The sequence below is a fragment of the Pelodiscus sinensis genome, chromosome 31 (genome assembly GCF_052426305.1).
Source record: "Pelodiscus sinensis isolate ZL-2025 chromosome 31, ASM5242630v1, whole genome shotgun sequence".
Lineage (NCBI taxonomy): Eukaryota > Metazoa > Chordata > Testudines > Trionychidae > Pelodiscus > Pelodiscus sinensis.
The window spans coordinates 5635867-5663059 of record NC_143082.1 but is presented as its reverse complement, the minus strand read 5'-3'; the positions used below and the strand labels follow the sequence as shown (position 1 = coordinate 5663059).

At 54.1% G+C, this 27193-nt stretch overlaps 1 protein-coding gene across 4 annotated transcripts; it reads left to right on the top strand.

The window, feature by feature from the left end:
* Positions 1-1394: 1394 nt before the first annotated feature.
* LOC102449016 (CD209 antigen-like protein C) lies at positions 1395-24002 on the top strand. 4 transcript variants are annotated; one of them, XM_075902259.2, is made up of 11 exons: positions 1396-1498; positions 6049-6305; positions 6865-6975; positions 8095-8184; positions 12926-13015; positions 14493-14543; positions 14961-15050; positions 17681-17794; positions 20651-20802; positions 23236-23345; positions 23732-24002. In XM_075902259.2, the coding sequence occupies exons 2-11, from the start codon at positions 6212-6214 to the stop codon at positions 23862-23864; spliced, it is 1035 nt and encodes a 344-aa protein (XP_075758374.2). In that variant the 5' UTR covers positions 1396-1498; positions 6049-6211; the 3' UTR covers positions 23865-24002. The 4 variants fall into 4 exon arrangements, with proteins under 4 accessions (XP_075758376.2, XP_075758374.2, XP_075758375.2 ...); XM_075902261.2 differs by lacking the exon at positions 8095-8184 and having other exon boundaries at positions 1395-1498; XM_075902260.2 differs by lacking the exon at positions 12926-13015.
* The last annotated feature ends 3191 nt before the right edge of the window (positions 24003-27193 follow it).

The window sequence follows — 27193 nt, the reverse complement described above, 5'->3', positions numbered from 1 at the left end:
CATTATTCCACTGCTCAATTATTAAGTTAATGAGGTGGCATGCCTCAGTTTCCCTCTTCTTCAGCAGAGCAGGTTTTTAATAGTCTGTTGTGAAACTTCAAATTTATTCACAGGTAGTAACTGAGAAGCTTTATTGCTATAGTGATTTTTCTTTACTTAGCAGTAGGTGTTTGCCAGTTACCATTTCAGCAAGCCCAAAAGTTTTTTTTCCTGAAAGAGAATCATATACAATGTTGCAGGGTTACTTATTAACACTAAATTTATTTTCATGTATACATCTTGTTATATACCATGTCTTTTATTTGGACAATTTCCTTCTGAGGACAGTGTGTTACCCCCTCTTGAAGTCTTTGACTAGTAGACACCTTCTATCCCTGCACTGTCACTTATGGAGGGTTAGAACTGCCTATAACAGACAGGCAGCCTGCATCCACATACACTTTTAAGTTATCACCAACCGAGAGACTCAGCCTTGAAAAGGGACACAGTGAAATTCCAGAGTTTTGATTATTTATCACTTTTATGTTCTGCTTTCAAAGCACACAGCAAAACCACAACCCTACGGTGGCTTCTCTCTGGAGTACATGAAGTATCTTACAGATTTTATGTACCCACATCAAAGCAACAGTCTGATTAGTTAGAACCATTTTAAGGCTCACGATTAGGGTTGCCAGGTGTCTGGTATTCTACTGGACAGTCCTTTTTTTGCACCCTCTGTCCAGTAAAAAAATTCAGAAAATACCGGACACGTGCAATGTCTGGTATTTTCTGTTTTCCGGATGGGTGCTGGATGGAAGCCTGGTGGGGGTGGGAGGAGTGGCTGTGAGGTGGGGCGTGATCGGTACTGGGAGCCTGTGGTTGCATGAGGAAACCAGGTGGGGGGAGTGGCTGGGAGTTCCAGCCGACCCTCCCTACCCCTGCCAGGCTTCTGCACAACCAGAGGGAGTCCCAGGCTGGGAGGTGGGGCCGCGATTGGTGCTGGGATCCTCTGGTTGTGTGCAGAAGCCGGACAGGGTCGGGGGGAGCGGCTGGGGGGGGGACGCAATCGGTGCTGGGAGCCCTCAGCTGATTGTGTCTGAGGAGGAGTGACTGATGAAGGGAATAGATTGAGTGCTGATTCAGTAAGAAGTGAAGTTTGTCATTTTTTAAATATACCTTTTACTAGTGTGGAAGTCAAAGAAGAGGTTTTGAAAAATAAGAAATAGATAAAAGCTGCACAGTCTAATGCAAAATATATGATGTAGGATGTAGACTGTTGATTGTTTATGTCATGATTATGAGGGTTAGCCAGCAGCCTGGGGATTAAGGGGTTAACTACACCTAGCCAGGTGGAGTGACCAATAGGAATGTAGGTGGGACTTTTAAACTGGGACAAAGGAATTTGGTTTTTTTTCCTTTCTCCCTTTTGTCTCTGAGAGAGTTCTCTGCAGCTACAGAGAGGGACAAGCATGTCTCTCTCTCTCTCTCTCTCTCTCCAAGACACCATTCTTCATTTTCTGTAAGTAGGGTAAAGTTTAGGTAGTTTCGTTAGGTTTTATTGTTTTAAGGATTGGGTATGGGATCTGAGATCTGGCACTGCTTAAAAGATGTTTTGGCTTTTCTTTGTAACTAAGTTCTAGGCCCATGGAGTTTCTCCATGAGTATATTTTGTTACCCTGCTATCTAGTCATTATGTTTGCAACAGGAATATTGTTGTAATAATAAAAGTTCTTTCTTTTCTTTTTATTAACCTGGCAGTGGTTAATGGTGTGCCCTGATTTTTATTTTAGGGGGAAGATTTCCCAAATGATCTTTCCCCTGGTTTCGTTAGCAACATTTGGATGGTGGCAGCGGAAGTTTTATTCCCAAGATCTAGGGTTTTAAGATCTTGGGGGGAAATTTTATACCAAAGCCTGGTAGATAAGGCTTTGGGGTACCCTTGCTGGACCCCACTTCTGCATTTATCATGCCAGAGTGGGGAAGGAGCCATGACAGTTTATAATAAAGTTAAGTATTAAACATAGGATGTGTGTTTGGTGTGGGTGTTTTTTTTTTCTCCATAGATTTTTAGCCCATGTGTTCAGTATTTTTGGGAGACCATCTGGCAACCCTACTCATGGTTTTTGATATTGCCTCTCTTATCAAAGTAGCAGTCTGATTTGTTACCCCCCCCGCCCCAAAAGGAAAAAAATCCAGAACCCATTGGCATTTTGCGGAATTTGGCTGTCCAAAATATCAGCCACAGCTTGGCCTGTAACAAGATTTTGAACCTTATAACGCGTTGAGATACCTTTAGGGTTAAATGCCAGAAGACAAGCAGCACTAGTTATCTGTGTCTGGCAAAAGCTGTTTTGTCAGTTTGCAACTTCAAACGAAAGGGCATTATCCAAACCAAAACCAAACCACTTTATTTAAAACCTACAAAACAGATTTACAAACCTATCATGCCTAGATTGCATTCTCTTTTATGCATTTGACCAGTTAAGTTTGAATAGAACCCCTTACTTCCCTTTGAGCAGACTTAACAAAAGCGTCCACAACCAACTATTTAAATCAGAAGACTTTTTGCCTGGATTATTTACACATTCCTCAGGAAAGAGGTTGCAAAGAAACAAAGGAGATTTTTCCTTTCCTATAACACTTTTCCTACTTGCATTTTTTATAACATTTGCTCGATTACTTCCACACTCCACAGAGTAAATTTTTCACTTTTCTCCTTAATTATTTGCTCATTCTTCAACTGAAAACTTCATTAGTTTAAATATCGCCATTCCAAGTAATTTTCCAAGAATTTAAATTTTCAATGCCTGTACTTACTGAACTCTTGTCCTTCTTATTCCTGCCACAATACCCCCTTAGGACTTTAAAGTTTTTTGTTTTCCACTATCACTTATTTGCTTTTTAATTCTTTGTGCCTGATCCCACTTTCTGTGCTGAATGGTCCCTTTCCATGGACACACTTTTTTGTCTCTTACTAATTCAGCAAGACGGGTGGGCTCCTTAATTAGCCCCAACACCTTCTGGTTCCTTTCATTGGGCAAATCCAAATGTTTATTTCTGCAGTCAGCCAATAATCATTTGCAAGCTTCTCAGCACAGTTTTTCATAACAGCCAGATTGCAACAGTATCTCTTTTGACTGGGATTAAGGGTTTGTAAATCAGTAAATATTTCACCAATTTGCTTTTAAGGTCTGCACGGTATAAACATACACTAAAACACTGTGAGACCATGTGCTGTGCTTATACTTTTGCTATATTTTATTCCAAAGATACACTTTACCTCTTCTCCTTTTGATGAGGTTTTTTTCTGATTTTTTGCACCAACGTGCCCAGTTTGTATTTACTAGCAAGTTTTAGTCTTATTTGTCATGTACCCTTAAGACGATATACGAGGGAAGAACGGAAACACCAACCTTCGTTCTTTTGGGCTTGCCCCACATATAATTGTGGATGCAATGCAGAAAACCCCATTTCATCTTTTAAATTTTCCAGCGCCACCTTTTCTATTCCTGTGCCCACTCTTCCGGCCCTGTGAAAGTGCTGGCAGCCTGGTGTTTAACCACAGGGGACGGCGCTTCGTTCTTTTCCAGGTTTTCAACAGCCTTTTCCAATTTCTTATTTTCCTGCTTTACTTGTTCGAGCAAATCATGTGCCTGGACAGCCTGTTGCTCTGCCAGCAGAGGATCTTTCCAGTGCTTGAGAGCCTGTGTTGCTTTCTCTATTTTTTCCCCCGTTTATTTGGGAAGTGAGTGGAGTAGAATGCTGTGTAAGCCACCTTATATTAATTGCAAAATTCTAGCTTTTTTATTTTTATTCTCCTTCCTTCCCAAATTTCCTCTGGATCTCCTTTTCACTCAGGAATATTGTCCCACTTCCTGGAAGCAACTGCCCCCACTTGCCTAGTGGGGAATCCTAACTTTTGCCGTAGGTTCTTAATAATTAAATCACAACGGATATGATCTAGAGAGGCTGTACCTCGCTTCAGGGTTAATCTTTTTATTATATCCTGTAATACTTGATTCTCTTTTTTTAAGTTTCCCCCTCACTTCCTCCAATTGTCCTACAGCTACACTCAAATGACTCTTTTCTATCTCAAGCTCTTGCTTATATGCTCCCAAATTGACCTTCAGTTGTTTGGCTCACACTTAATTGCGCTGTGAATACTTAAATCCTTCCTTTGCTGCAGCATAGAGAAGTGAAACTGCTGCTTCCAAACCAGCCTTCTGCCCTGGTTTCTACATTTGTTCTTACTAAAGGTATCCTCCAGGTGAAAAGTATCCTCCGGATCTTCAAATTTAGATATGACCTTCATCAATTCAGGACGAGCGACCCATGGCAATGATCCGGCCTTTAAGAGCTACTTTTCCCAACCCAATGGGGCTGACACTAATTTAACTACTGCCACAAAATCCATCTCTTCCCTCTGCTCCCCTCTTCCTTTTTTACAAAACATTATCACCCTCTATTCTCCCACTCCTCTTGGTTCTTAAGATCTCGTCAACCCTCGGTGGACCCAAGACCTTACCAGTGTATAGACGAGAGGGGGCAGCTTCCCTCCTACACTTTCCTAGGATAAAAAAGAAGCAGTACAGGCCTCAACACCCTAGTGTCCCAAGACCCCTCCAGTGTATAGCCAAGAAGACTGTCCTTCTCCTATGCTTTCCTGAGGTATATTTTACTTGACTCAGGGTATTTCCTCCAGGCAGACAGCCTCCTCCCCACTCTCCCCCCCGGTAGCTAACAAGTATCACTTTAACAACCTATTACTTTAACAGCAAATTCTTTCACATGCCAGTACTTAAACGGTGGATTCATTTATCTGTCGCCCGCATTCTCCACCATCTGTTACAAGAGATCTCTGTTCTATGGTTGATCAGGCCACTCAACAAGGCATGTGATCTACATCACAGAAGAACAAACCCACAGTAGCCCAAATATACGTTTAACAAGTTTTATTGTCAGCAACTCCAGAGCAATTCAGAAGCAATATATATATATATATATTAGTAATACGTAATTTAAAAGCTTTAAAAGCAATGCTTAAATTGAATGATTAACAGTCTAATTCTTAACTCAATTTTGCAGCCTAATTCTTAACCCAGTTGTGCACACAGTCTCATAAACACATTCACACCTACCACTGACCTTCTGGGGCTGGCCAAGCCAGAGGTAATGTTGATTAATTTGCTTGAGGCAGAAGTCCGACATGCACGTCACCCCAATATACCGAATTGATGGACTCCCCTCCGTGTGTCAGAATGGTGTGGTATATATCCCTTTGGCAAGGGACACTTCGAGTGGGGGTGCTGTCCGATGATCTCACCACCTGGGGGTGTGTAGAATTGGGTGTTGTAAGCAGAATGTTCCAAGATTGGTCGTAAGCACATCCCTTTTGAAAGAGGGATGTAAATTAGGCAGATCAAAAGTGCAAATGAAGCATGGATTTAAATATCCCATGCTTCATTTGCATATTCATGTCTGATTGCTGTTTCAAAAAAGGGCATTTTGAAAGTGAAACTGCAATCTAGACATGGTTCTTTCGAAAAAAACCACAACCCTTTTTCAAAAGATCCCGTACTAATTTTTTGAGGAGTTTGGGATCTTTCGAAAAAGGGTGGGTTTTTTTTGAAAGAACTGTGTCTAGACTGCGGTTTCACTTTTGAAATGCCCTTTTTCGAAACAGCAATCAGATGCAAATATGCAAATGAAGCGCAGGATATTTAAATACATTTGCACTTTTGATAGGCCTAATTTACATCCCTCTTTCGAAAGAGGGATGTAGTTTAGACACAGCCCAGGAAGGCGGTGAAGAACTGGAATTGGTTACCTAAGGAGGTGGTGGAATCTCCATCCCTAGAGGTTTTTAAGTCTCCAATTGACAAAGCCCTGGTTGTGTTGATTTAGTTGGGATTGGTCCTGCCTTGGGCAGGGGGCTGGACTTGATGACCTCCTGAGGTCTCTTCCAGCTCTGGGATTCTACGATTCTATGACTTTTACTCAGTTACATTTTTTTCCAAGTAGCAGTACTTTTACTTATGTAACTTATTTTGGTACTTTTTGCACCACTAGCAACACCAGAGAGGAAATGATTCTGCCCCGCCTGGAAAGGAAACACCCTCGATCCCTAAGAATGGGAAATGTGGTGTCATGTGACCATTTCCCCGGGAGAGCGTGATGATGGCCCCTATAAACTTCCCCAGTGGCAAGAAGCGGAACAGAGCCCTCTGCAGCCATGGAGTCGGACAGCTCCTACCGCAAATGGGACAGCGCCGAGGAGGTGGAACTGAGCCTGCCGGAAGCGAGTGGTGCCAGGAGAGGACGGAAAGGTGAGTTGGGGTGAGGTGGGGTGGCCTTGCGGGTAGGGTGAGGAGCTGCCCGGGGAGGCAGGAGGCCCGTGTCCGACTCCTGGCTTTGCTAATTAGAGGTTGGCCAGAAGCAGGGGGGTTTCTCTCTCTCTCCTTCCCAGTTAGCTCTTGGTTAAGGCTGGATATTCCCATCATCCTTTGCTCTTCCAGGGCATACCCCTTGCTGGGTGATGGCAGTACCTTGGGTGTTGCTATTTGGGGCATGACACTAGCCTTGTGAGCCTGCCCCCATCTTCCTCCTGCACCGTAAGTCAGGGGCATCTCAGTCTGGGGTCACAACAACCCCAGCCAGTGTTTGGGGGTCACGCTCAGCTGCCCCTCCCCAGGGGAGGGGGGTTCCCACTGTGAAATGGAGCACGGGGCGCTGAGAACCGCCGCCAGGCATTTACCCTACAGTGAATCTCTCCCTCCCTCTGCCCCATCGGTAACCATGTTTCAGGCCTGGTGACCCCCAGACCCTGGGAATGGGGGGAGGGTTTGATCCAGCATGGAGGGGTCTCACCCATGTTGCTCTCCACAGCTCTTTGCCTCCCCGAGTCCACCCAAGGCAAGGCCATTGCGATCCTGTACGTGCTGCTGATGCTCTGCTTTGTGGTGTTCACCGCGCTCGTTGCGGTGCGGCTCGGGAACCGTGAGTCTCCTCTGCCTTTCTGCCCTGGCCTCTGCTCTCCCCGTTACTTCCGGGAAGGTGGCGGCTCTGCCCGGGGTTTGGGGGATTTCAGCCGCGGGGCACAAACCTGGGCTGAGATCAGAGGCTCAGCTGCGACTTGAATTATGGAGCAGGGTCGTGGCTGGGTCACTGCCGCTCAGCTTTGCATTAAGGGACCCAGCTGGATCTAAGGGCGGAGAGTTGCCTGAGCCCCCTTCCACCGCCCGGCTTTCCATTGTGCTTGTGCACGGAAACCTCCGACAAATCCCACCCAAAGACCATGGCTGGGCCATGAAGTTGTGAAATGGAAACAGTGCAACGGGCAGGCTGAAGATGCCTCTCGGGGGGGGAGGGGTCCTCTGGAAGTCAGAGGGGGGAGCGGGTCCTGCACACGCGCACTGCCACCATTGCACCTTACCACAAGGAGAGCTTTCCCCAGACACACACGGTCCTTTCCTTTGGCATCCTGCAGCCCGCTAACCACGCACAAACGGAGCCCGGCTCCTGGGGCAGCAGGCAGCTGTGTGCTCTGCACAGCACTCGGAGCCAGCGTTCCCTCGAATCTCTTCCATCCATGTGCAGAATAAATTCTTTGTGCACTGAGGCATGTGTGAATGTGCACTACCTGGAGCAACACAAAAACCTAGCAGGGCAGGAGGGATCTGCTAAGCAGCTGGGCATTAGAATCTCTCCTGCCCGGCTGCACAATCACCCAGCTGCCCGAGAACACGGCGCAGAGCCCTGCACGGCTGCGGGAAGGCTGAGCCATCTGATTCTCAGCTTTGCATGCCCCGTGACTGTGTGTGGCAGTAGCAGTGGCACCGCACTTCCTGGGGCTACTGGCAGCCCAGTGTAACATAGAGCAGCCCCAATGCAGCTCTGCTCTGTACCTAGGGCAGAGCTGGTGCCCAGAATCATGAATCCCTGCGCTGACACCAGGACAAATGAAACCGGGGATCACAGCCAGTGTGGGCTAATGTCACCAGGAGCCTGGGGCAGTAACGGGGAGTTCTGTGCACGTCACAGCACACTGACGCCCCTAGAGATATGGGTTTCCCCGGCTCTTTAATTTAACTCTACCAAGAGGTCTCCTGTCTACAGTGTCTCAGGGTCTTGAGGACGCCCAGCTGGATCGAGAAACGATCAGAAGAGATGCCAAGAGAAATCTGTCAGATCTCCAGCACGACCTAGGTGGGCGGATCCAGGAAACATTTCTGTTCCTTGCCTGATATGGCAGAACGTTTTGGGTTCTTACACCTCCAGGGATGGGCGAACTGGGCCCTCGGGCTCAGTTGTGTGGTTGCTGGAAGTCGGTGTTGCTCCTGGGACTTCAGGGGAGCTGAGCAGACACAGCTCTACGGGTCTGAGCCCACCTGGAACAGGGTCTGTGTCAGGAGGGGGTCAAGGGCAGGAGCTGTTCGCTGCTCTTAGAACTTCTTGTCCTGTTCCTAGGATCACTGATTGTCCAATGAGATTTTGCTCTGATGAGGTCACCATTCTGCCAGTGTCTCATTGGCCGAGTGTTACCCAGCTGTGGGAGGCTTGGTGCAGGTGCACTTGGCCTGTCCCAGGAGTAGTCAGGTGTCTGGGTCCCCCATAAGCAGCTACTGCTTGAGAGAGGGGACCAAGACCTGTCTCCCCCAGGACAGACCCAGCCCAAATGAAGCAAGGAAGCAGGAATCTGGAAGAGGGTGAAATGTGGTGGGTTGCCAATCACCCAGCAGTCACCCCTGCTAACCCACTGAGGGGTAAGACCATTGCAGAGGGGCAGGGCAAAGAGGAGCCCCCATGCTGGGGGTGTCGGATGCCCCTGGATTGCCTCAATGCAATCCTGGGTCTGACTCGTTGTTTCCACCCCACACCCCCTGCCTGGGGTCTCTCTCAATAAACGCTGCTGTTCACTTGCTGATTTGCCCCCAGGACTCTGAATGCAGCAGTGAGCCTGGGCCCAGCTGGATTGGCTGGGTGCCGCCTGTCACCGGTGCTGAGCAGGTCCCTGTACCAGTGGGCTCATGGGCAGCTCCTGCTGCTCCAAAGGGCATTTGCACTGCAGCTGAGTTGAGGGTGGCTGGTGTTGACGCTACTGCGAGGGCCGGATCTCAGGAGCTCTGGCTGCTGACTCCCAGTGTGTTCTTGAAGGAGTTGGAGCATCTCTCTGGGCCTCAGTTTCTCTATCTATGAAAAGGGGAACAGTTCTGGTCATTGTGCAAGCGAGCAATTCAGCTCAGGGAGAGTCTTTTTAAAAGACGACTGGGACTTTTCAGCTTAGAAGAGAGGAGACTATGGGGGGACAGGATAGAGGTTTTTTAAAATCAAGGCTGGTATGGAAAAAGTGAATAAGGAAAAGTCATTTACTTGTTCCGATAACAGAATTGGGGGTCACCAAATGAAATTAATGGGTTGTGTTTTCTTCACACAACACACAGTCAACCAGTGGAACTCCTTGCCAGAGGATGTTGTGCAGACCAGGATGTTAACAGGGTTCAAAAAGAGCTAGATACATTCATGGAGGACAGGTCCATCAATGACTACTCGCCAGGAATGGGGGCCTTAATCTCTGTTTGTTAGAGGCTGGGAATGGGCAACGGGATGGATCACTTGGTGATTCTCTGTTCTGTTTATTCCCTCTGGGGCACCTGGCATTGGCCACTGTCAGTAGCCAGGACACTGGGCTAGATGGACCTTTGGTCTGTCCCAGTCTGGCCGTTCTTATGTTCTCGTCTCGTATCTGTGCCGTGCCCAGGACAACAGGGTCCTGATCTCAGTTGGGGTCTGTGAACACCTGGAACACGGGGCCTCAGTCTCAGGCTTCTAGGCAATAAGAAGAAGTGAAACCCATTTACAGCCTTACCAAATGCTCCCTGGAAGGAGGATGCTGCTGCTGCATCTGGTACCAAAGGGCTTTCCTTGTGCTGCTGGCGCCCCCTGCAGGTGATGAGGGTAGGTTCACACAGTCACTCACTAGAGACTTCTGCTACATTCCTTGGGCTTCATCCTGCCTGGTCTCTTTACCTGTGTCTGTCCTTAGGGCTAGAGCTCTCTGCTCTTCGGTTGGGCAAATGCAGCCTTTTGATCTCCTTTGGCCAGAGCACAGGTCTGTGCCTCCCCATTCGGGCCCCAGCCAGGCACTGACTCCCTCCATCCCTGCCAGCTCTGCTGGGCACCGATTGGCTGCTTCTGTGTATCCTTTCTAGGCAGGCCTCCAGGAGCCATCTTCCTTGCTCCTTCCTGGGGCTGGGGTCAGGGGCACCATTTAGGTAGGGCAGGGGGCTCTAGTCCCCCTCCCCCAAGTTCAACCCCCTCTGAATTTCGAATTTGAAGTCTGCTTAAAACTCTTAACTTCAACAGAGCTAGCGAGGCTTCTATCTTTGCCCTTAGAGCCGCCAGTTTATTTATAAGCCGAGGAAGGCAGGGTGACTCAGATAGTAAAAGACTTGTCGTTCAATTAATTGAAGGGTCATTTTAGATGATCATGAAAATTTTGCCAGGTTCTCCAGTTAGAAGATCGGCAACAAAAGGCAGGAATAAATCTTGAGGCTGGAGAGAGTTAGAGTGGTGTGCCCCAGGGGTCTGTTCTGGGACCACGGCTGGGCAACTTACTTATAAGTGATCTGGATAAAGGGGTAAACTGTGAAAAGGCAACATTTTCTGCTGATACAAAATTACCCAACACAGTTAAGTCCAGACCTGACTGCAAATAGTTACAAGGGGACCTCACAAAATTGGATGGTTGGGCAACTCAAGGACAGATGGAATTCAATGTGGATAATGCCCAGGGAACTGCACTTGATGATCTCACAAAGTCCCTTCCAGTTCTAGCCTCCTATGACTCTACAAAATGCAAAATAATACACATTGCAAAATAGAGTCCCAACTCTACATAGAAACTGATGGGGCCTAAATTAGCTATTACCACTCAAGCAGGATCTTGGAATCATTGTGGCTAGCTCGCTGACCACATCAGCTCAATCAAAGATGCTAACAGGAAACTGGGAACCATGAGGAAAGGAATAGCTAACAAGACAGAGACTATCATGCTGTCTCTGTATAAATTCACGGTATGCTCATATCTCGAAGGCTGTGTGCTGACGTGGCTGCCCCAGCTAAAAAAGATATGCTGGATTTGGAAAAGGTACAGAGAAGGGCAACAGCTTCCCTCTGAGGAGGGCTTAAAAAGATTGGGGCTTTTCAGCTTGAACAAGTGGCAACAACAGGGGGATATGTCAGAGGTCTATACAGTCATTAGTAGTGTGGAAAAACTCAGTGGCTATGTCTAGACTGGCATGATTTTCCAGAAATGCTTTTAACAGAAAAGTTTTCAGTTAAAATAATTTTTGGAAAAGAGCATCTAGATTGGCAGGACTCTTTTCCGCAAAAGCACTTTTTGCGGACAAGCGTCCGTGGCCAATCTAGACGCGCTTTTGCGCAAAAAAGCCCCAATTGCCATTTTTGCGATCGGAGCTTTTTTGTGCAAAACAAATCTCAGCTGTCTACACTGGCCCTTTTGCGCAAAAGGGACTTTTGCCTGAACGGGAGCAGCATAGTATTTCCACAAAAAGCACTGATTTCTCACAGTAGGAAGTCAGTGCTTTTGCGGAAATTCAAGCGGCTAGTGTAGACAGCTGACAAGTTTTTCTGGAAAAGCGGCTGATTTTCCGGAAAAACTGGCCAGTCTAGACACAGCCAGTAAGAAAATTTTATTTCCTCCTTCACATGACACAGGAAGGCCACCTGAAGAAATGTGGAGGCAGCAGGTTTAAATCAAAGAGAAGTTATTGCATTAAAGTCAGCCTGTGGAGCCCTTTGCCAGGGGTCGGGGTGAAGGCCCAAACTGCTAAAAGGTTCCAATAAGAAGTTCATGGAGGTTAGGTTCATCAGCGGCTACTAGCCAGGATGGGCAGGGATGGGTCCCTGCCTCTGTCAGAAACTGGGGATGGGCGACAGGCAATAGGTCACCTGGTGACCCCCTGTTCTGCTCGCTCCCTCTGGGGAACCTGGCATTGGCCGCTGTCAGGAGACGGGACCCTGGGCGAGATGGATGCTCAGTTCTGCCCAGTGTGGCCGTTCTTACGTAGAACCCAGAGGCAGCTGCCCTGCCGTAATGCACCAAGTGGCACCCCCCCCCCCCCCCGAGCCGGGACAGAAGCCAGGCATCCCGGTGAGGTCTCCTAGCAACAAAGTAAGAATATCGGAGACTCTTGCGATTCACACAGTTGCTATTACTGATTCTGCATATTCACGAGACTCTCCCGTCCCTCCCGTTACACCCCATCCCCCGGCCTGGGAGGGGGGACGCCGCATCGGGGGACCTGTTCCCGGACGGCAGCAGCAGTTCCGGGGCCTGCCCCCACTCACCGCGGTGGAGTTCATTGCAGCGGCCAGAAGCTGCTGCTCCGCCGTACTGCACTCGGGGATTTTGCCGTTGGACACCCCTCCCCCCAGTGACATGGCTGAGATCTGGGGGGAAGTGGAGCCCGGGGAGTGGAGCTACGTTTCTGCTTTTCCCTCCATCACTGTTGGTGTGTGTCTGTGTGGGGGGCCAACCACTACTAGTGCCACCTCCCCCCACTAGTCCTCAGGTCATCCAGAGACTCTGGTCCTTGCCGCTCCCACCCGAGGATTTTGGGGGAAGGGTGTCTCGTGCCCCTTAGCTCCCTCAGACATCGCCCCGGCTGTTTGGTCTGGATGAATTCTGTCTTTCTGTCTCCCTTTTGCAACTCTCCCCTCACCGGCCGTTACTGGGGCCTTTGATGAACGTTCACTCACTTTTCATAGCTGAGCTTGCCAGGAGGTCGATCTGCAGACCGCGTGTGTGTCTTGGGTGGGAATGGGAGGAGAGTGCACATTACAGCAGCACAGCTGCCCCCAGAGAGGGGGGCGCGTCCCCCACACATCAATTACACTCTGCTACCAAGAGGTCTCCTGTCTATAGTGTCTCAGGGTCTTGCGAAAGCCCAGCTGGATCAAGAGACGATCAGAAGAGATGCCCAGAGAAATCTGTCAGATCTCCAGCACCACCTAGGTGAGCGGATCCAGGAAACGTTCCTCACCCTTTCATCCGGCAGATCTTCTCTCGCCTCAAGTCAGAGGAGAGTCAGTCCCAGGGGTTAAACTCTTGGCTGGTGATGGCCGTGGAGCCGAGCTGGCTTCCGTGAGCCCGGGAGCTGGCCCACAGCTACTCCTCGGAGGGGTGTGATTTTTTTCACACCCTTGACAGGTGTAGCTTTTCTGACCCATCCTGTTCTGTAGACAGGGCTGGGTTGATGGAAGGATTTTTCCATTGATACGGCCACGGTCTCTTGGGAAAGTGGGTTAACTGCCATGACAGGGACACCCCTCCTGTTGTAGTGATGGTCTACACTGAGGTGCTGCAGCTGGCACATGTTAGGTGTGGCTCTACCCTTTAAAGCTGCTATACCAGGTCCTGATCCTAGGACCACAGATTGTCCAATGAGTGTTTGTTCGGATGAGGTCATGCTTCTTCCTTGGGTCCCATTGGCTGAGAGTGTCACCCAGGTGTGCAAGCCCTGGGCAGGAGTAGAATTGGTCTGTCCCAGGAGTAGGCAGGTTTCCGGGGCCCCATAAATGCAGCTACTGCTGGGGGGAGTGGGAGCTGAGTCCGGTTTCACCCAGAACACACCCCAGCGGAGCCAAAGAAAGGATCTGGGCAGAGGGAGGCCTCAGTCTGCCCAGAGAAGTGTGGTGCCCAGCCACCCAGCAAATGGCCCTGCCAACCCACGGAAGGTTGGGACCATTGCAGAGGGGTGGGGCAAAGAGGGGCCCCATGTGGAGGGTGTCAGATGCCCCTGGATTGCCTCAAAGCAGTCCTGGGTGTGACCCTTTCTTTCCAGCACACTCCCCCTGCGCGGGTCCCTGCCGGGTCTCTCTGAATAAACGCTGCTGTTCACTTGCTGATTGGGACTCTGAACATGGCAACGAGCTGTGCCCAGCTGGACTGCCTGGGTGCTGCTGTGCCGCACGTCACGGGCACTGGGTATGTCCTGGTAGCAGTGGGCTCGTGGGCAGCCCCTGCTGCTCCAAAGGGCGTTTGCGCTGCAGCTGAGTCGAGGGTGGCTGGTGTTTAGGGTACATCAAGGGCTGGACCTCAGGAGCTCGGACTTTGGTCCCCCGTTCGACTGCCGACTCCCCATGTAACTGGGAAGGAGTCTTGGCGTCTCTATGAGCCTCAGTTTCCCTATCTGTGAAATGGGGAACATTTCTGGGCTGTTTGCTTCTAACTGTCTCTCACTCTGGGCCTGGGCAGGGCTGACCTCAGCACATAGCACAAAGGGGCCTTGATCTCAGGTGGGGTCTAAAGGAGCACAGGGATATAACTCCCTAACAACTATAAGTGAAACCCACTCACGATTGCCCAGAATTTTCGCACACACCTGGATGAACAGTTGTGCTCCCCAGGGAAGGTGCATGGGGTCGGGGCAGCATGAGGGCCTGTGTTGTTAGTTCAAAGGGGAACTCCTCATTCTCTCCTCTTTCTTTAGAGTCGAAGATGTCCAATGAACTCGGCGGGCTTAGCAGTCAACTTCTCAACGGTAGGTTCTGCTGACATTTTGCGACACGTTGGGCATAAGCCGCTCCGTGGGCTGCCAACCCAGCATTCTAAGTCACGAGAGAAGCTCACGAGACTGGCTTAAAATGCACGAGATTTTCAAAAATACACTAAACATGGGGCTTGATTGACGAGTGTTCTGGTTTCTGAGCCACTCCGGTCTCACGTGGGTCACTTTAAAGCTGGTCTCTGCTCCCGCGAGGGGCAGAAATTCATTTTTAAATGAAAGCCGAGACTCCAATCTGCAGAAGGCCCTGGGGGCGTGAAGAAAGATCAAATCTCACAAGACGGGTAAGAAAATCCTGGGGGTCGGCAGCATGGAGCCTTGCGGGGAACTTGGGCGAGGGCTCCTCCCTTGACATGCCCTGGATGGCAGGTGTCAGCCCCGTGTTGTTTGCAGTGTCCAAGGAGCTGGCTGGGCTTAGGCGAGGGATGGAGAAGATCCAGGCTGATCAGGTGAAAGACCCATCGACGCTGCAGAAGGTCTTGGGTGAGAAAATCCTTTTCCTTCCCACGCCACTGCCGGGCAGGGGGAACCGTGGGTCTGAGCTTCCCGCGTGGAGGTCAAGCTAAAATGGAAGGAGAGAGGGGACGACCCTTCTCTGCCCCAAGCCCTGCTCCTGCTCCACCCACCCCCACTTCTCCCTTCTCCAAGCCTTGCCCCTACTCCACTCCTCCCAAGCCTCTCTGCTCCACCCACCCCCACTCCTCTTCTCCAAGCCCCGCCCCGCTTCATCCTACCCCCCACTCCTTCCTTCCCCGAGCCCCGCCTCTGCTCCACCCACCCCCACTCCTCTTCTCCAAGCCCCGCCCCTGCTTCACCCACCCCCACTCCTTTCTTCTCCATGCCCCGCCCATCCTCCACCCCTCCCATCCTCATTGCATCCCTTCCCGCAAGCCCCTCCCCCAAGTGATGTGATCAGGGGATTACTGGGAGGCCTGGCCCAGGCCCAGCCCCAGCCCCACCCCTCCACGCCCCTGGCCCTCGGCTGTGCCACTCGCTGGAGGGGAGTAGGGGTGCCAGGTGTCTGGTATTCACCCAGACAGTCCGGTATTTGTGAGCTTTGTCCGGTAAAAAAACCCCAGGAAATGCCGGACATTTCACGTTTCCTGTTTTCCCGGGATGGAAGCCCGGAGGGGACAATTTTCCCCTGCCGTGTCTGGCAGGGGCGAGGGAGTGAGGCGCACGGCAGAGTCGGAGTGAAGGCCGCACCTGCTCCCCCCTCAAATGGCCCCCACCCTCTGCCGACTCCCTCCCCGTCCCCCGGCTTCCCTGTGCTTACTGGATGGGAGCTGCAGGGGTTTAAAAACGGGGCCCAATATGGCGGCCATCTTAAAGGGGCAGACTCCTTTTAAAATTGTTTTTTAATTTTTTTGTTTTTGCTCGACAGTTCTGTCCTGGGGGGCTTTTTTTTTTGCTTGAAAATTTTTCCTGGTTTTTTTTTGGGGGGGGGGAGGCTGGTAGTTTTTGTTAAACCATCAGGCAACCCTCGAGGGCAGTGGGAGGCTCTGAGTGTCAGGATGGCCCAGGGAGGTGGGGTTTGGGGTTGGCTGCGCCCTGCTCCCATGTGTCCTTCCCAGGTTTTATCCTGGGCCCAGTTCCTGCTGCAGCCCAACCGCCAGCACTTACGCCGGCGCAGTCCTTGGGTGAGCAGGTGATGGGCGCCCTCTGCGCCGAGCGAGGCAGCACCTGGGGCGCTTTGGCTCCAGCTAGAGTCATTCCAGCTTCTCGCCCCGGAGGGCCCCAGTTCACCCCCCAGGTTGCTGTTCAAGAGTGTGTCACCCACACGCTCGGTGGTGTGGCTCCCCGTCCCACGCAGGGGCACCGAGACCGCTTACAGAGAGAACGAGTCTCATGGGCGGCGGGTGAAGCCCCGCCCCTTCTTGAAGCCACACCCCTTCCCCCAGACCATACCCCTTGAATAACAGCCAAGCCCGGCCCAATGCCAAGTGGGGGCCAGGGCTGCTGTGTCCCAGGCCCAGCCCTCCCCAGCCACCAGAGAACCCCCCAGCTCCTCCCCAGCTGCTGGAGGACTGCACTGCCACAGCTCAGCCCCAGTCCCTGCTGGGCAGTGTGGGCAGTTTTGGGAAGACAATGCCTTCCCTTGCCTGCATTCTCCACTGCCCACCATGAGTCTCCTCTCCAGCCGGAGCTGAGAGCCCCGCTGGCTTTTAGCTCAGGCCGTAGAGGGTCGTGCACTAGGCTGCAGGCTGGGTGCTGCCGGGGGGTGTGTTGATCGCTGTGTGGGGGACCCGCGTGCCCAGAGCAGTGATTCTCAGCTGGGGCTCTGCCGATGACACCTACGCTTTCCTGCGGGGCTCACTCTTCCCTTCCAAAGGGTGGGGCTCTGTGGGTGGAGCAGGCTGGCAATGCCCGGCTGTGTGTAAGTGCTTTGCCGGCCTGTGGTCTCGGTGCCTAGGTGGGAGTAGAGGGCGGGAGCAGTGGCCGGTGGGGGGCTCTGATTTGCTGCGAGCTCACAGTGCCCGTGGCCTGCAGAGGGAATTTGGGACGGCTCGTCCGTTCTGCGATTAGGCCCGTGCAGAGCCAACCTGAGCTGGATTCTGAGCGCGGCTCATGCTGGGGCGACTGCGCAGGGGCCAGGGCCCTGATGACGGGCTGACAGTGCCAGAGAAGCATACCGGGATGCGGAAGAGGAGTGGGGCTAGCTCAGAGTGGGGCTAGCTCAGAGTGGGACTAGCTCAGAGTGGGACTAGCTCAGAGTGGGACTAGCTCAGAGTGGGGCTAGCTCAGAGTGGGGCTAGCTCAGAGTGGGGCTAGCTCAGAGTGGGGCTAGCTCAGAGTGGGGCTAGCTCAGAGTGGGACTAGCTCAGAGTGGGGCTAGCTCAGAGTGGGACTAGCTCAGAGTGGGGCTACCACGTACAAATTCCGTCCACGTTCAGTTGGCTTGTCGGAAAATCAAGGCGCCTGTGAGAGCAGAGGGCTCGATAATCCCACAATGGGCTCCGCAGGGGGCTGGCAATGGGCCCCGGCAGCCTGTTTGCCGATGGCCGGACACATAGATCGACATGCCCAGCTGCCGGGAAGGGAGCGCCGAGCCCTCCCAGAAATATCAACCTGTTGATTCCGGTGCGTTTGTCTCCCCCTTGCTGCCCTGGCAGAGATAAGGAACCTGACACACAGCCTGTCCCAGGAGCTGGCGGAGATGAAACAGGCCCATGGCGGGCTCCAGGAGGCCATGACCAAGGTGCAGGAGGAGTTACAGAGAGTCAAAGGTAAGGGGGCAGCAGGTGTCACTGGTTAGAGCTTTAACCTCGAATGCCCAGAGTCACTGAAAACAACAGGGACCAGAGCATCCCACTGCCTGCACAGCTCCCCCGGCACAAACACTGGCCACATCTCCCCAGATGTGTCCCACGCCACCCTCCCACCTGGCACTGTTTGGTGCAATGCCGTGAGCTCCCGAGGGGGTGTAGAACCAGCCAGGGCCTCAGGGAGCCATCGGCTCTTCCCCGGGACCTGCCCTCCACCCAGTGCAGACGGGCCCGACTGAAAAACCTGTCCCTCGCAGCTAACTCCCTAATGTAGCCTAGCAGTCGGGTACTGTGGGTCTGGCAGAAGCCAGGAGATGGTGCTGTTGGACCTGCGCTTGCAGGGTCTTGTCCCAAGCATGTGGGCGGGATTCAGTCTCTGCAGCCATCCTGGGGGGGTTGGTTTCCGGCTGGGACGCTTTGCTGTGGGGGCCGTTGCAACTAGCAAGGAGGTTTGCTCCCTGCTTGACCCCTCTCTGACTAGGAGCAGGTCTCTGGGCAAAGTTTTCCCTAGGAAACGGGGCATCAAAACATGGGCCCCTCTTCCCCAGGGCCGATGTACAGAGCAAAACTCCGCAAGTCACACTAGGAAAATATGAAATCCCGGATTTTTTTTCCATGGGAAACCAACCTACCAGGCCCTGCCATCTGCTGCCACAGGTCAGAGGCAGGCCATGCCACTCATAAAGCAACCCCCAGGTGGTCAAGGGTGGCACGATATGGCCAGCGTTCTGCAGCTGGCCTACCAAGCTGTTTGATCTGGCCCATGGTCCACCTTGCAAGAGGCAGAGGTGAGACCCCACAGGCTCCTCTGCTCCCAGACCCCGCTTGGCTTGAGGACAGGTTAGGGTACGAAGTCTCCTCTTTCCCCCCTGCCGTAAGGGGCACAGGATGCGTAGATGGAGCCGCCAGCTGTTCCAAATGGCTGGCAGACCCCTCTACTGCACGTCCTGGGGTGGAGGGGGGGCGGGGAAGGGAGATTTTGTGCACTCCCTACCCCCAGGCAAATCATTGCAGCTGGGGTGGAGGAAAGCGCAGAAACTCTCTTCCCCCCGCTGCCAGGGTCACGCGGTGCCGAGAGGGAACCTCCAGCCATTTGGAACAGCTGGCAGCTCCCTCTACACCCACCTGCCCCCAGGATTCGATTGGCCTGGGGTTGGGGGAGTGCGAAGTCTCTTGCTCCTCACGGGTGCACGGCCCTGAGCAGCACATGGAGGGGACCCATGGGGCTGGGGCTGCCGCAGGAGGGCGTCTGCCTCAGGGACCCCGTTGGAAAGCTGGTTGGGAGCCGCTTAAGGTAAGTGGCTCCTGGCCAGAGCCTTCCTCCGGCATCCCAGCCCCTGCCACTTCCTAACTTCCTGCCCCAGGTCACCACCCAGACATATTCCGCCCAGACCCTCAACTCCTGCTACACCCCCTCCCCCAGGCCAAAATTCACTCCGGAACCCCAACTTCCACCCAGACCTGGCTCCTGAATCCCCTGCCACAGTCATAACCCCCTTCCTCACCCAAACTCCCTCTCACACCCCACAGCCCTACCCCAAGTTCCTTTTGCACCAACCTCCCTCCCAAACCCCACAGCCCCTCCATGGAAGTGTGGCCCTTGGTCACTTTCCAAAATCTTAGCATGGCCCCCCCCTCAGAAATTATTGCCCCCTCTGCCCTACCCCAGGGGGTGAATGGCAAAGTATGAATATTTGCAACAAACTATTTAGCAAGTTTTTCAGAAGGGAGAAGGGAAAATTCTTGGTCATGGGCGGCCAGTATCCTAGGCTGGGGAAGGCACAGCCACCCCAAACTGCCAGCCTGGCCCTGCCTGCCCTCCGCCCCCAGAATGCCTGCTCTAAGCAGGTGGGGGGGGGGCATGTATGTGAGGTGCTGCCCTGCCTCTCCTTGCGGGGGACGGGGGGAGGAGAGAGGCAGATTGGCTCCCATGTGGGGCGGAGCCCCAGAAGAAGGTGTGGGGCTGGGGCTGTCTTGGTGAAAGTCTCAAAGAAGTCCAAATGCTGAATCATGCTCCAGTTTCTTTCACTGCTTGTGAGAGCGGGTGGAAGGGAAACGAATCCAGTTTCAGTGACTGCAAATTCCGTGCAGCAAATTCTGTGCTTGACCCGGGTGAGAGCATCAGAGGGAAGCCTTTTGGTTGGGCTGCTCATTGACTCTAAGTAATCGGGGGATGGTCCCACTGGGGTGGGTGGCGTCTGGCTCCCACACGACCCCGGCGAACAGATCTCAGTCCCCACTGCCACGTCCTTTACCCAGAGGCCTCCCTGAGCCTGGAGGGCTCCCCTCATACTCCTTCGTGGGACAGAGCCCTCCTCACCCCCACAAGGCTGGGCCCAGGGTTCCTGGGGGGCTCCTTCACCCCAACCTTGAGGTCATTAGGGCAGGAGCTGGGGGTCCCCACCCCGGGGTGCTCTCCCTGCACTGGACACTTCTCTAACCCCTGCTGATTGCAGACAGCTCACGGCAAACACAACGTATTACACAGCCACCAGTGTAACAAAGAATAAGGATAAAATGGGGGAGATGAAAGAAAAATGCCCCCCCCCCCTCGCTCTGTACTCCTGACCGCGTTGAGGTACCCCCTGATTTCCCTCACGTACCCCTAAGGGTATTCGTACCACTGGCTGAGAAACACTAGGCTAGACCATCGCCCTCTCCCCATTGCTCCTGGGGACTGTCAGTCTCAGAGCCCTGATTTCTCATGGACCCTTCCCCCTCCTCTTGATTCAGGGGCCAGCCCACCTGAACCTCCCTCTGAGTTTGAGGAAGGGGCCAACATGATACAGGCTCGTCGCCTACTTTGATTTCTCACAGGCTCGACCTGCACAGAATGTCCGTCTGGCTGGGAGGTTTTTGAGAAAAATTGCTACTTCTTCTCCTCGGTAACTGAAAGCTGGGGGCAGGCGAAGCAGGCCTGCATCGACCAAGGGTCTCAGCTGGTGGTCGTCAACACCAATCTGGAACAGGTTAGCCCGCTGCCCCCACTCCTCCTGTGGGGCATTAAGCACAAGGGGCCAGTCTGCAATGCTACCCTAGGGTGAATTCGCATCACCCTTACCCGGAGCAGCCCCTACCCATGGCCCGCGGCGGGCAGAGGGCGGCTGCAGTCCCATAGGGGTTGGGAGCCAGCCCCCACCATGGAGGGAGAGCAGGGAACAGGAGCCGCCACCCATATGCTGGGCTGCCAGTTCCTGCTGCTGGTCTCCCAGTGTGTATGGGGAGCAGCAGCAGCCCCGCACGTGATGGGAGGCGGGAGTGGGACCCTGCACAATAGATTAACCGGTTAAACCAAACGTTAACCAGTTAACCGGGATTTTACTCTAGATTTACCCCAATCAGTGAGATCAGAGTCTGGCCTGCATAGGCAGTGTCTTGGGAAGGATGGGGGGAGGGGGGGGAGCTTGACAGGACCTGGCTACTTAGAGTCATTTGAAAAATGCTGAGTGAGCTTTGTGACCAGAAAGCTCAGGGTCAGGGGCGGATGATTCGATGGGAATCATTGGGCCCTGCCAAATTCACAGCCGTGCAAAATGTGTCCCAGACTGAAATCTGGCCTTTGTGTGCTTTCACCCCATGCTCCATGGACTTCCCGGAGGAGAGCAGAGTTCCTCACATTGAGGGTCCTGACAGAAAATGGCGCTACGGGGGGAGCTCACAAGGTTATTTTAGGCGGGTTACGGTGTTGCCATCTGTACTTCTGTGCTGCCTTCACAGCTGTGGGGCTGGAGCACGGTGGTTGTAATATTGGCCGGGCGCCCAGCTCTGAAGGCAGCGTCCCGCCAACAGCAGTGCAGGAGTAAGGGTGGCAAAACCACACCCATGTCGCCCTCCCTGTTGCACTGCTGCCTTCAGAGCTGGGCAGCCGGAGCGTGGTGGCAGCTGACGGAGGGCCCCGCTCTGCAGGCAGCAGCATAGAGCTAAGGGAGGCACTTCTATGCCAAGTCATCCTCACTACTGCGCTGCTCCTGGCGGTAGCTCTGCTGTCAGAGCTGGGATCTCAGCCAGCAGCCGCTGCTCGCCAGCTGCTCAGCTCTGAAGGCAGCGCCACCGCCAGCAGCAGCGCAGAAGTGAGGGATCACAGGGCCACAACCGCCCCCCCTACCCGCAGTCACCTTGTGACAACTCCTTTGTGGGCCAGGACCCCACCATTACAACACTGGGACATTCCAGCTGTAAATAGCTGAACTTATGGCATTTACTATAACGTCCTGTGACCATGAAATTGACTTGAATTTGGTAGGGCCCCATGAATCAACATTCAAGTGTGTGTGCAGTGAGGGGGAGGAGAGGACAGTTCTCCTGGCAGCAGGAGTCACCGATCTCCCCCCCACCACACACATATCAAGGCAGCTGGAGCCAACTGGCCTCTCCTGGCCGACAGTGCTCTGCTTCTCCATGGCAGCAGCGGGAAACAGGGGTCTGGCAGGGCGGCATGATGGAGCAGGGGGAGGAGCAAAGGGAGGGGCTTAGGGAAGGGGTGGAGCTGAGGTAGGGCAGGGGTGGGGCCTGTGAGAGGGAAGTTGTCCTGGGTCCTTCCTCTAGGATACTGCGGGGGCGGGGGTTTGCTCCTGGCTCAGGCTCACATCCCTCTAGGCCCTGACAGTCCCCCCTCTTGGACCCGTATTTAACCCCCTGCCCAGTGACCAGGGTGCAGAATGGGATCAATGGGACTGCAAGAGGATTCTTTGGTCCCCCTGCATGGAGGAGATTCATGGGATTCACAGGCTGGAGGACCGAAAAGGACCTGCAGCCCTCAGGGCCCAGCGCGGTCCCATGCAGCCTCCGGAGTGTCACTTACTGGTACCGTGGGAGCACCTAGAGGCACCAGCCAGAGCCCTCTCGCGCTCGCTGCTGCAGTGTCACAAAGCCAGTCCCTGCCCCACACAGCTTGCGATCCAGGGCTCACTGCCCCTCCCGAAGGGGGGTGGTTACAGGGCGATGGGCAGAGACGAGGCATTTGAATTACAGCTGCTCCGAAAATGAGCTTTTTTCCCTACGTGTCGAAAATTTCATGGGGAGGTGTGTGGGGTGGGGGGAGGGCGGGGGAATGTCTGTGTTGCAAATTTCTGGCTGAAACATTTCAATAGGGCGGGGCTGCAGCACTGCCTCCTGGGAGCCGTCGCTTGGACGCCTCGTGCCCCCCGTTCTCTGGAGGTCGGGCTTCCCGGTCAGTCTCCCACGAGGCAGCACGGGAACGTCTCTTGAGGAGAGGAAGTGAGGCATCATGGGAGTGCCTGGTGCATCATGGGAAATGTAGCCCTAATGTAAAGGGTTGGCTAAATGGGGAGGGGGGAAGACTGCAAGGAGGGGGTGAGACTTTGCAAGACACAGGCCCCATACAACCCCCTCCCCTCCTGCTTGGGATCATGATTATCTCCGGCCTCCATTTTCCCACACAGGTGTTTTTGGCGGCCCACGTCATTGATCCCCACGTGTACTGGCTGGGCCTCAGCGACTCAGCGGCGGAAGGGGAGTGGCGCTGGCTGGACGGCAGCCCCCTGACTATCAGGCAAGGCCCTGCTGGGGCAGCCACTTCGGCGTGAGCGCTGCCCCTTCCCAGCAGCTGATTCTGGGGAGAACCCGCCACGCTCCAGTGGCCAGGCCACGCGCAAGGAGCAGCGCGGCTGGGTTCTGCCCCGCTCTGGGGGGGACTGATGCTCAGGAGGGGAAACAGGAGCCAGGACTCCTGGGTTTTAGTGCCAGTCCCATCCGTGGGCTCTGGGGGCAGCAGGTTTCCTCCTGCTCTAGGCCTCCATTTCCTCCCCAGGGCCACAGCCTGTCCCCTGCTGTCCTGCCGGCTCAGTGGTGGCCTCGATCCCGGTCTCTAGGCGCGAGGGGGCCGACCTGTCCTGCCACCTTCATTCTAACTCCCCGGGGCTCCGGCTTCCTTCTCAGGTTCTGGGAGCCAGGCGAACCCAACAACGTGGGGCCGGATGGGGAGGACTGTGGCTCCCTGCGACACAGTGGGAAGTGGAACGACATCAAGTGCTCCGCGTCCGCGTTGTGGGTCTGCGAACGGCCCTGCTAGCGGGGTCCCTCCGCCCCCAAGGGAGGGGAGCTCGCCCCGCCTGCCCCGGCTCCAGATCCAGCCTCTCGTCAGCCGCCATTCCCAGACTGCCGCGGGGCAGCTGTCGGCAGCACCGGCGATTAAAACGCTGTGATTTAATGAGTCGCCAGTCCCAGTTATTAACCAATCAGGATGCTTCAGCTAGGTCATTAACCAGTTCAGTTCCCAACGGCCGTGTGGTTTCCGTAGGGATGGCGGGTGCCGGTTGTGGCACCCCAGAGGCATGGGTGTCACTGCCCTAACAGCCTGGCGGTGACTGCAGCCTGTGGACAGCCTCCTGGAAAGCGAGAGGGGGGGTGGGGGGACGCTGACTGGCCCTGGCCCATCTAGTCCACTGCCCTCCCGTGGTGGGGCCTGAGGCAGGGCTGTTCTCCCCAGGGCTCTAGAATTAAATATGGCCCTCCCCTCCCCCCCAGGATACCATTCCCCGGCCTGGCCCATCTCACTGCCAGGCTGCTCGTCCCAACACTGGGCCAGGGTCTGATCTCAGGTGCCCTGGTGCCTGCCCAAACTGACGTCGATGGCCTTAGAATCCTAGAATCCCAGAGCTAGAAGAGACCTCAGGAGTCATCGAGTCCAGCCCCTGCCTAAGGCAGGACCAACCCCAGCTCAATCATCTATGCCAGGGCTTTATCAAACCTCTAGGGATGCAGATTCTACCCCCGCCATAGGGAACCCAGCCCAGCGCTTCCCCACCTGCCTAGTGAAATAGTTTTTCCTAATATCCCACCTAGACCTCCCCCACTGTAACTTGAGCCCATTGCTCCTCGTTCTGCCACCGTCACTACTGAGAACAGCCTCTCGCCATCTTCTTTGGAATCCCCCTTCAGGAAGTTGAAGGCTGCTATCGAATCCCCCCTCACTCGTCTCTTCTGCAGACTGAATAAGCCCAAATCCCTCAGCCTGTGCTCGTCGGTCATTGCTCCAGCCCCCTGGAGTTGCTTGTGTCTCAGAGGGCAGCGTTTTATGCTTTGTCGTGCGCCTTGGATGTTTGTAGCTGGTGTCTGGGGCGGAGGTCCCTGCCTCGCTGGCACAGCAGGGCTGGCAGGGGGAGAAACATGAATTAAACAAGTGCTTGTTGGAGAGCGGATCTTCTCACTGGTGCAGACCCATCGGCTGTAAATCGGAGTCAGCATCACAGCTTTGGAAGTCCATGGGGCCAAATCCACAGCTGGTGCAAGACAGGAGAGGAAGGGGCAGATGCAAAGCAGCTTTGCTCCTTGGCGTCAGTCAGCGATACCCCAGCTGGGGTGTAGTTGCCTGGCTCCATTGACTTCAAAGGGCGCCGCACTGATTTACACCAGCGAACGACGCGGCCTGCAGAAACGGTCCCTTCTCTCACACACCCGCCTCGCTGCACAACCTGCCTTGCATGTTCCTTCAGCAGCCGAGTGAGCATCGCGCCCTTTGGCAGGAGGCTCTGTCCCGGCGTTTGCTGGTTTAGAAAGGGAGAGCGACTGTTTCGCAGCAGAGGCGTATGCAAATTCACAGCTCCCCTCTACCGGAGCACGACGGCCAGGGTGGGTTTCTTTTTCAGTAGCCAGCACAAGGCTGCACTTACCACATTTTCCCGGATCGTGAAAGGGAAAGTGAGACACCAGGCAAGTAGGCGCATGTGTGACACTGACGGGGGAATTGAACCTGGGACATTCAGAGCTTTGGGCATGAGCTTCTGTGGCAAGAGCTAGAAGCCAGCCAGCCCGCCGCTAAGGCTGCGGCGCAAGCTCCTCAGTCCCTCTGCAAGTGGTCTTGGTGCCAGCAGATGGGCCAGTGCCCCACGGCCAGCAGGCGTGTGGGTTACACAGGTGTGTGCGCAGGGATGTGGAGCTGTGTATCTTGACACCAACTAAGAATCCGGCCTATCAAATGTAATGGACTCGTTCATGAGTCCCAGCTATAGACCCAAGGTGAGAATGCAGCTCCCTCGGGTTATTCCCTGCCTGTCACGTTAAGGGCAGGAGAGCTGCAGAACTTTGGCGTCTGATTCTGAGCGTAGTCACACCGGAGTCAATCCAGAGTCACACCTTGGAACTCAGTGGTGTGACTCTGGATTTATACCAGGGTCAGAGGGCGGCACCAGGCCCTTTGGTGAACTCTTGGGCGTGTGCGTGTTGTGCAGTTTAGGCCAGGAAGGACGGGGCTAAGGGAACTCGTCTTTGCTCCGTCCCGCAGGACCACATAAGAGGATTCAGCAAGACGAGGGTTAAAGGGTTCCCATAGGAGCTCTAGCAGCTACAACAGGTGAAACGTCATCGCAGGCAGCCCTTGGTCAGGATGCCCTAGGCTCATGGTCCCTACAAGGCTTCCCTAGATGCTTCCAAGGTCTGGGTCGCTTGTAGGGCCTGGGACATGGTGCTTAGCTCAGCTGTGTCTGGACTGGTGACGTCCTAGAAGAAAATCCGCTGCCCCCTGCTCCATCCCCACGAGTGAGCCCCATCCCCACCGCTCAGTGCTTTGTGTTAAGAAATTGCCCACAATTTCTCCCAGAAGCGATGGGATCGGGGAGTCCCAGAATGAACGGGGCCAAGCATGGCTGCTGTGGGGGGGCCCTCGGGTTGCCAGGTGTCCGGTTTGGAACCGAACAGTCTGGTATTTGAGGGTTCTGTCCGGGAAACAAATTGAGAAAATACTGGGTATAGAAATGTCCGGTATTTTCTAATTAGGCAAGTGTTATTATTATTCTCAGGAGCATCAGTACGTAGTTGTGAACTGCCTGGTGATAGACAGGCTCACGCTGCATGAGTGTGTCTACCAGCCAGGCAATACGCAACTACACAAGGGGGGTGGGGAGGGCGGGGCCGGGGCGGGATGCAATCCCGGGGCCAGACTCTCTCGTGCTTCACCGGGACCATGCGCAGGACGGGCAGCACTGCGGGATCTGTGTGTGCCCGGGTCAGTCCCACTCCCTGCCAGCCACTTCTCTACCCCCGCTTCCCGCCCTGGCCAGAACCCCTTCCCCAGCCTCCTCCCTACTTCCCGCCGGTCGGTTCCCCACCCCACCATCTCCCCTAGCCAGCCCGGTTCCCCCCGACCAGCCCTGCTTCCTGCCAGGCAGTTCTCCCCCCCTCCCCCCGATCTCCCCCAGCCAGCTCTGCTATCCCCGACCCCCTCCCGGCAAGCCCTGCTTCCCACCTGCTGGTTCCCCCCGACCCCCTCCCGGCCCCCAATCTGAGATCAAGTGTGTCCAGTATTTTTTTTGAATGTACCTGGTAACCCTAGTGGGCCCGGTGAGAAACATGGCTGCCCAGCACAGATCCCTACGTGCGAGCCCACTGTGAGGAGCAAATGTC

Bases quoted from the DNA above. Each gene is read 5' to 3' on its own strand.
- LOC102449016 (XM_075902259.2), top strand. From the start codon at position 6,212: ATGGAGTCGGACAGCTCCTACCGCAAATGGGACAGCGCCGAGGAGGTG. The intron at 17,795-20,650 runs GTAAGGGGGCAG...GATTTCTCACAG, and splicing joins GGAGTTACAGAGAGTCAAAG to GCTCGACCTGCACAGAATGT. The intron at 20,803-23,235 runs GTTAGCCCGCTG...TTTCCCACACAG, and splicing joins TCAACACCAATCTGGAACAG to GTGTTTTTGGCGGCCCACGT.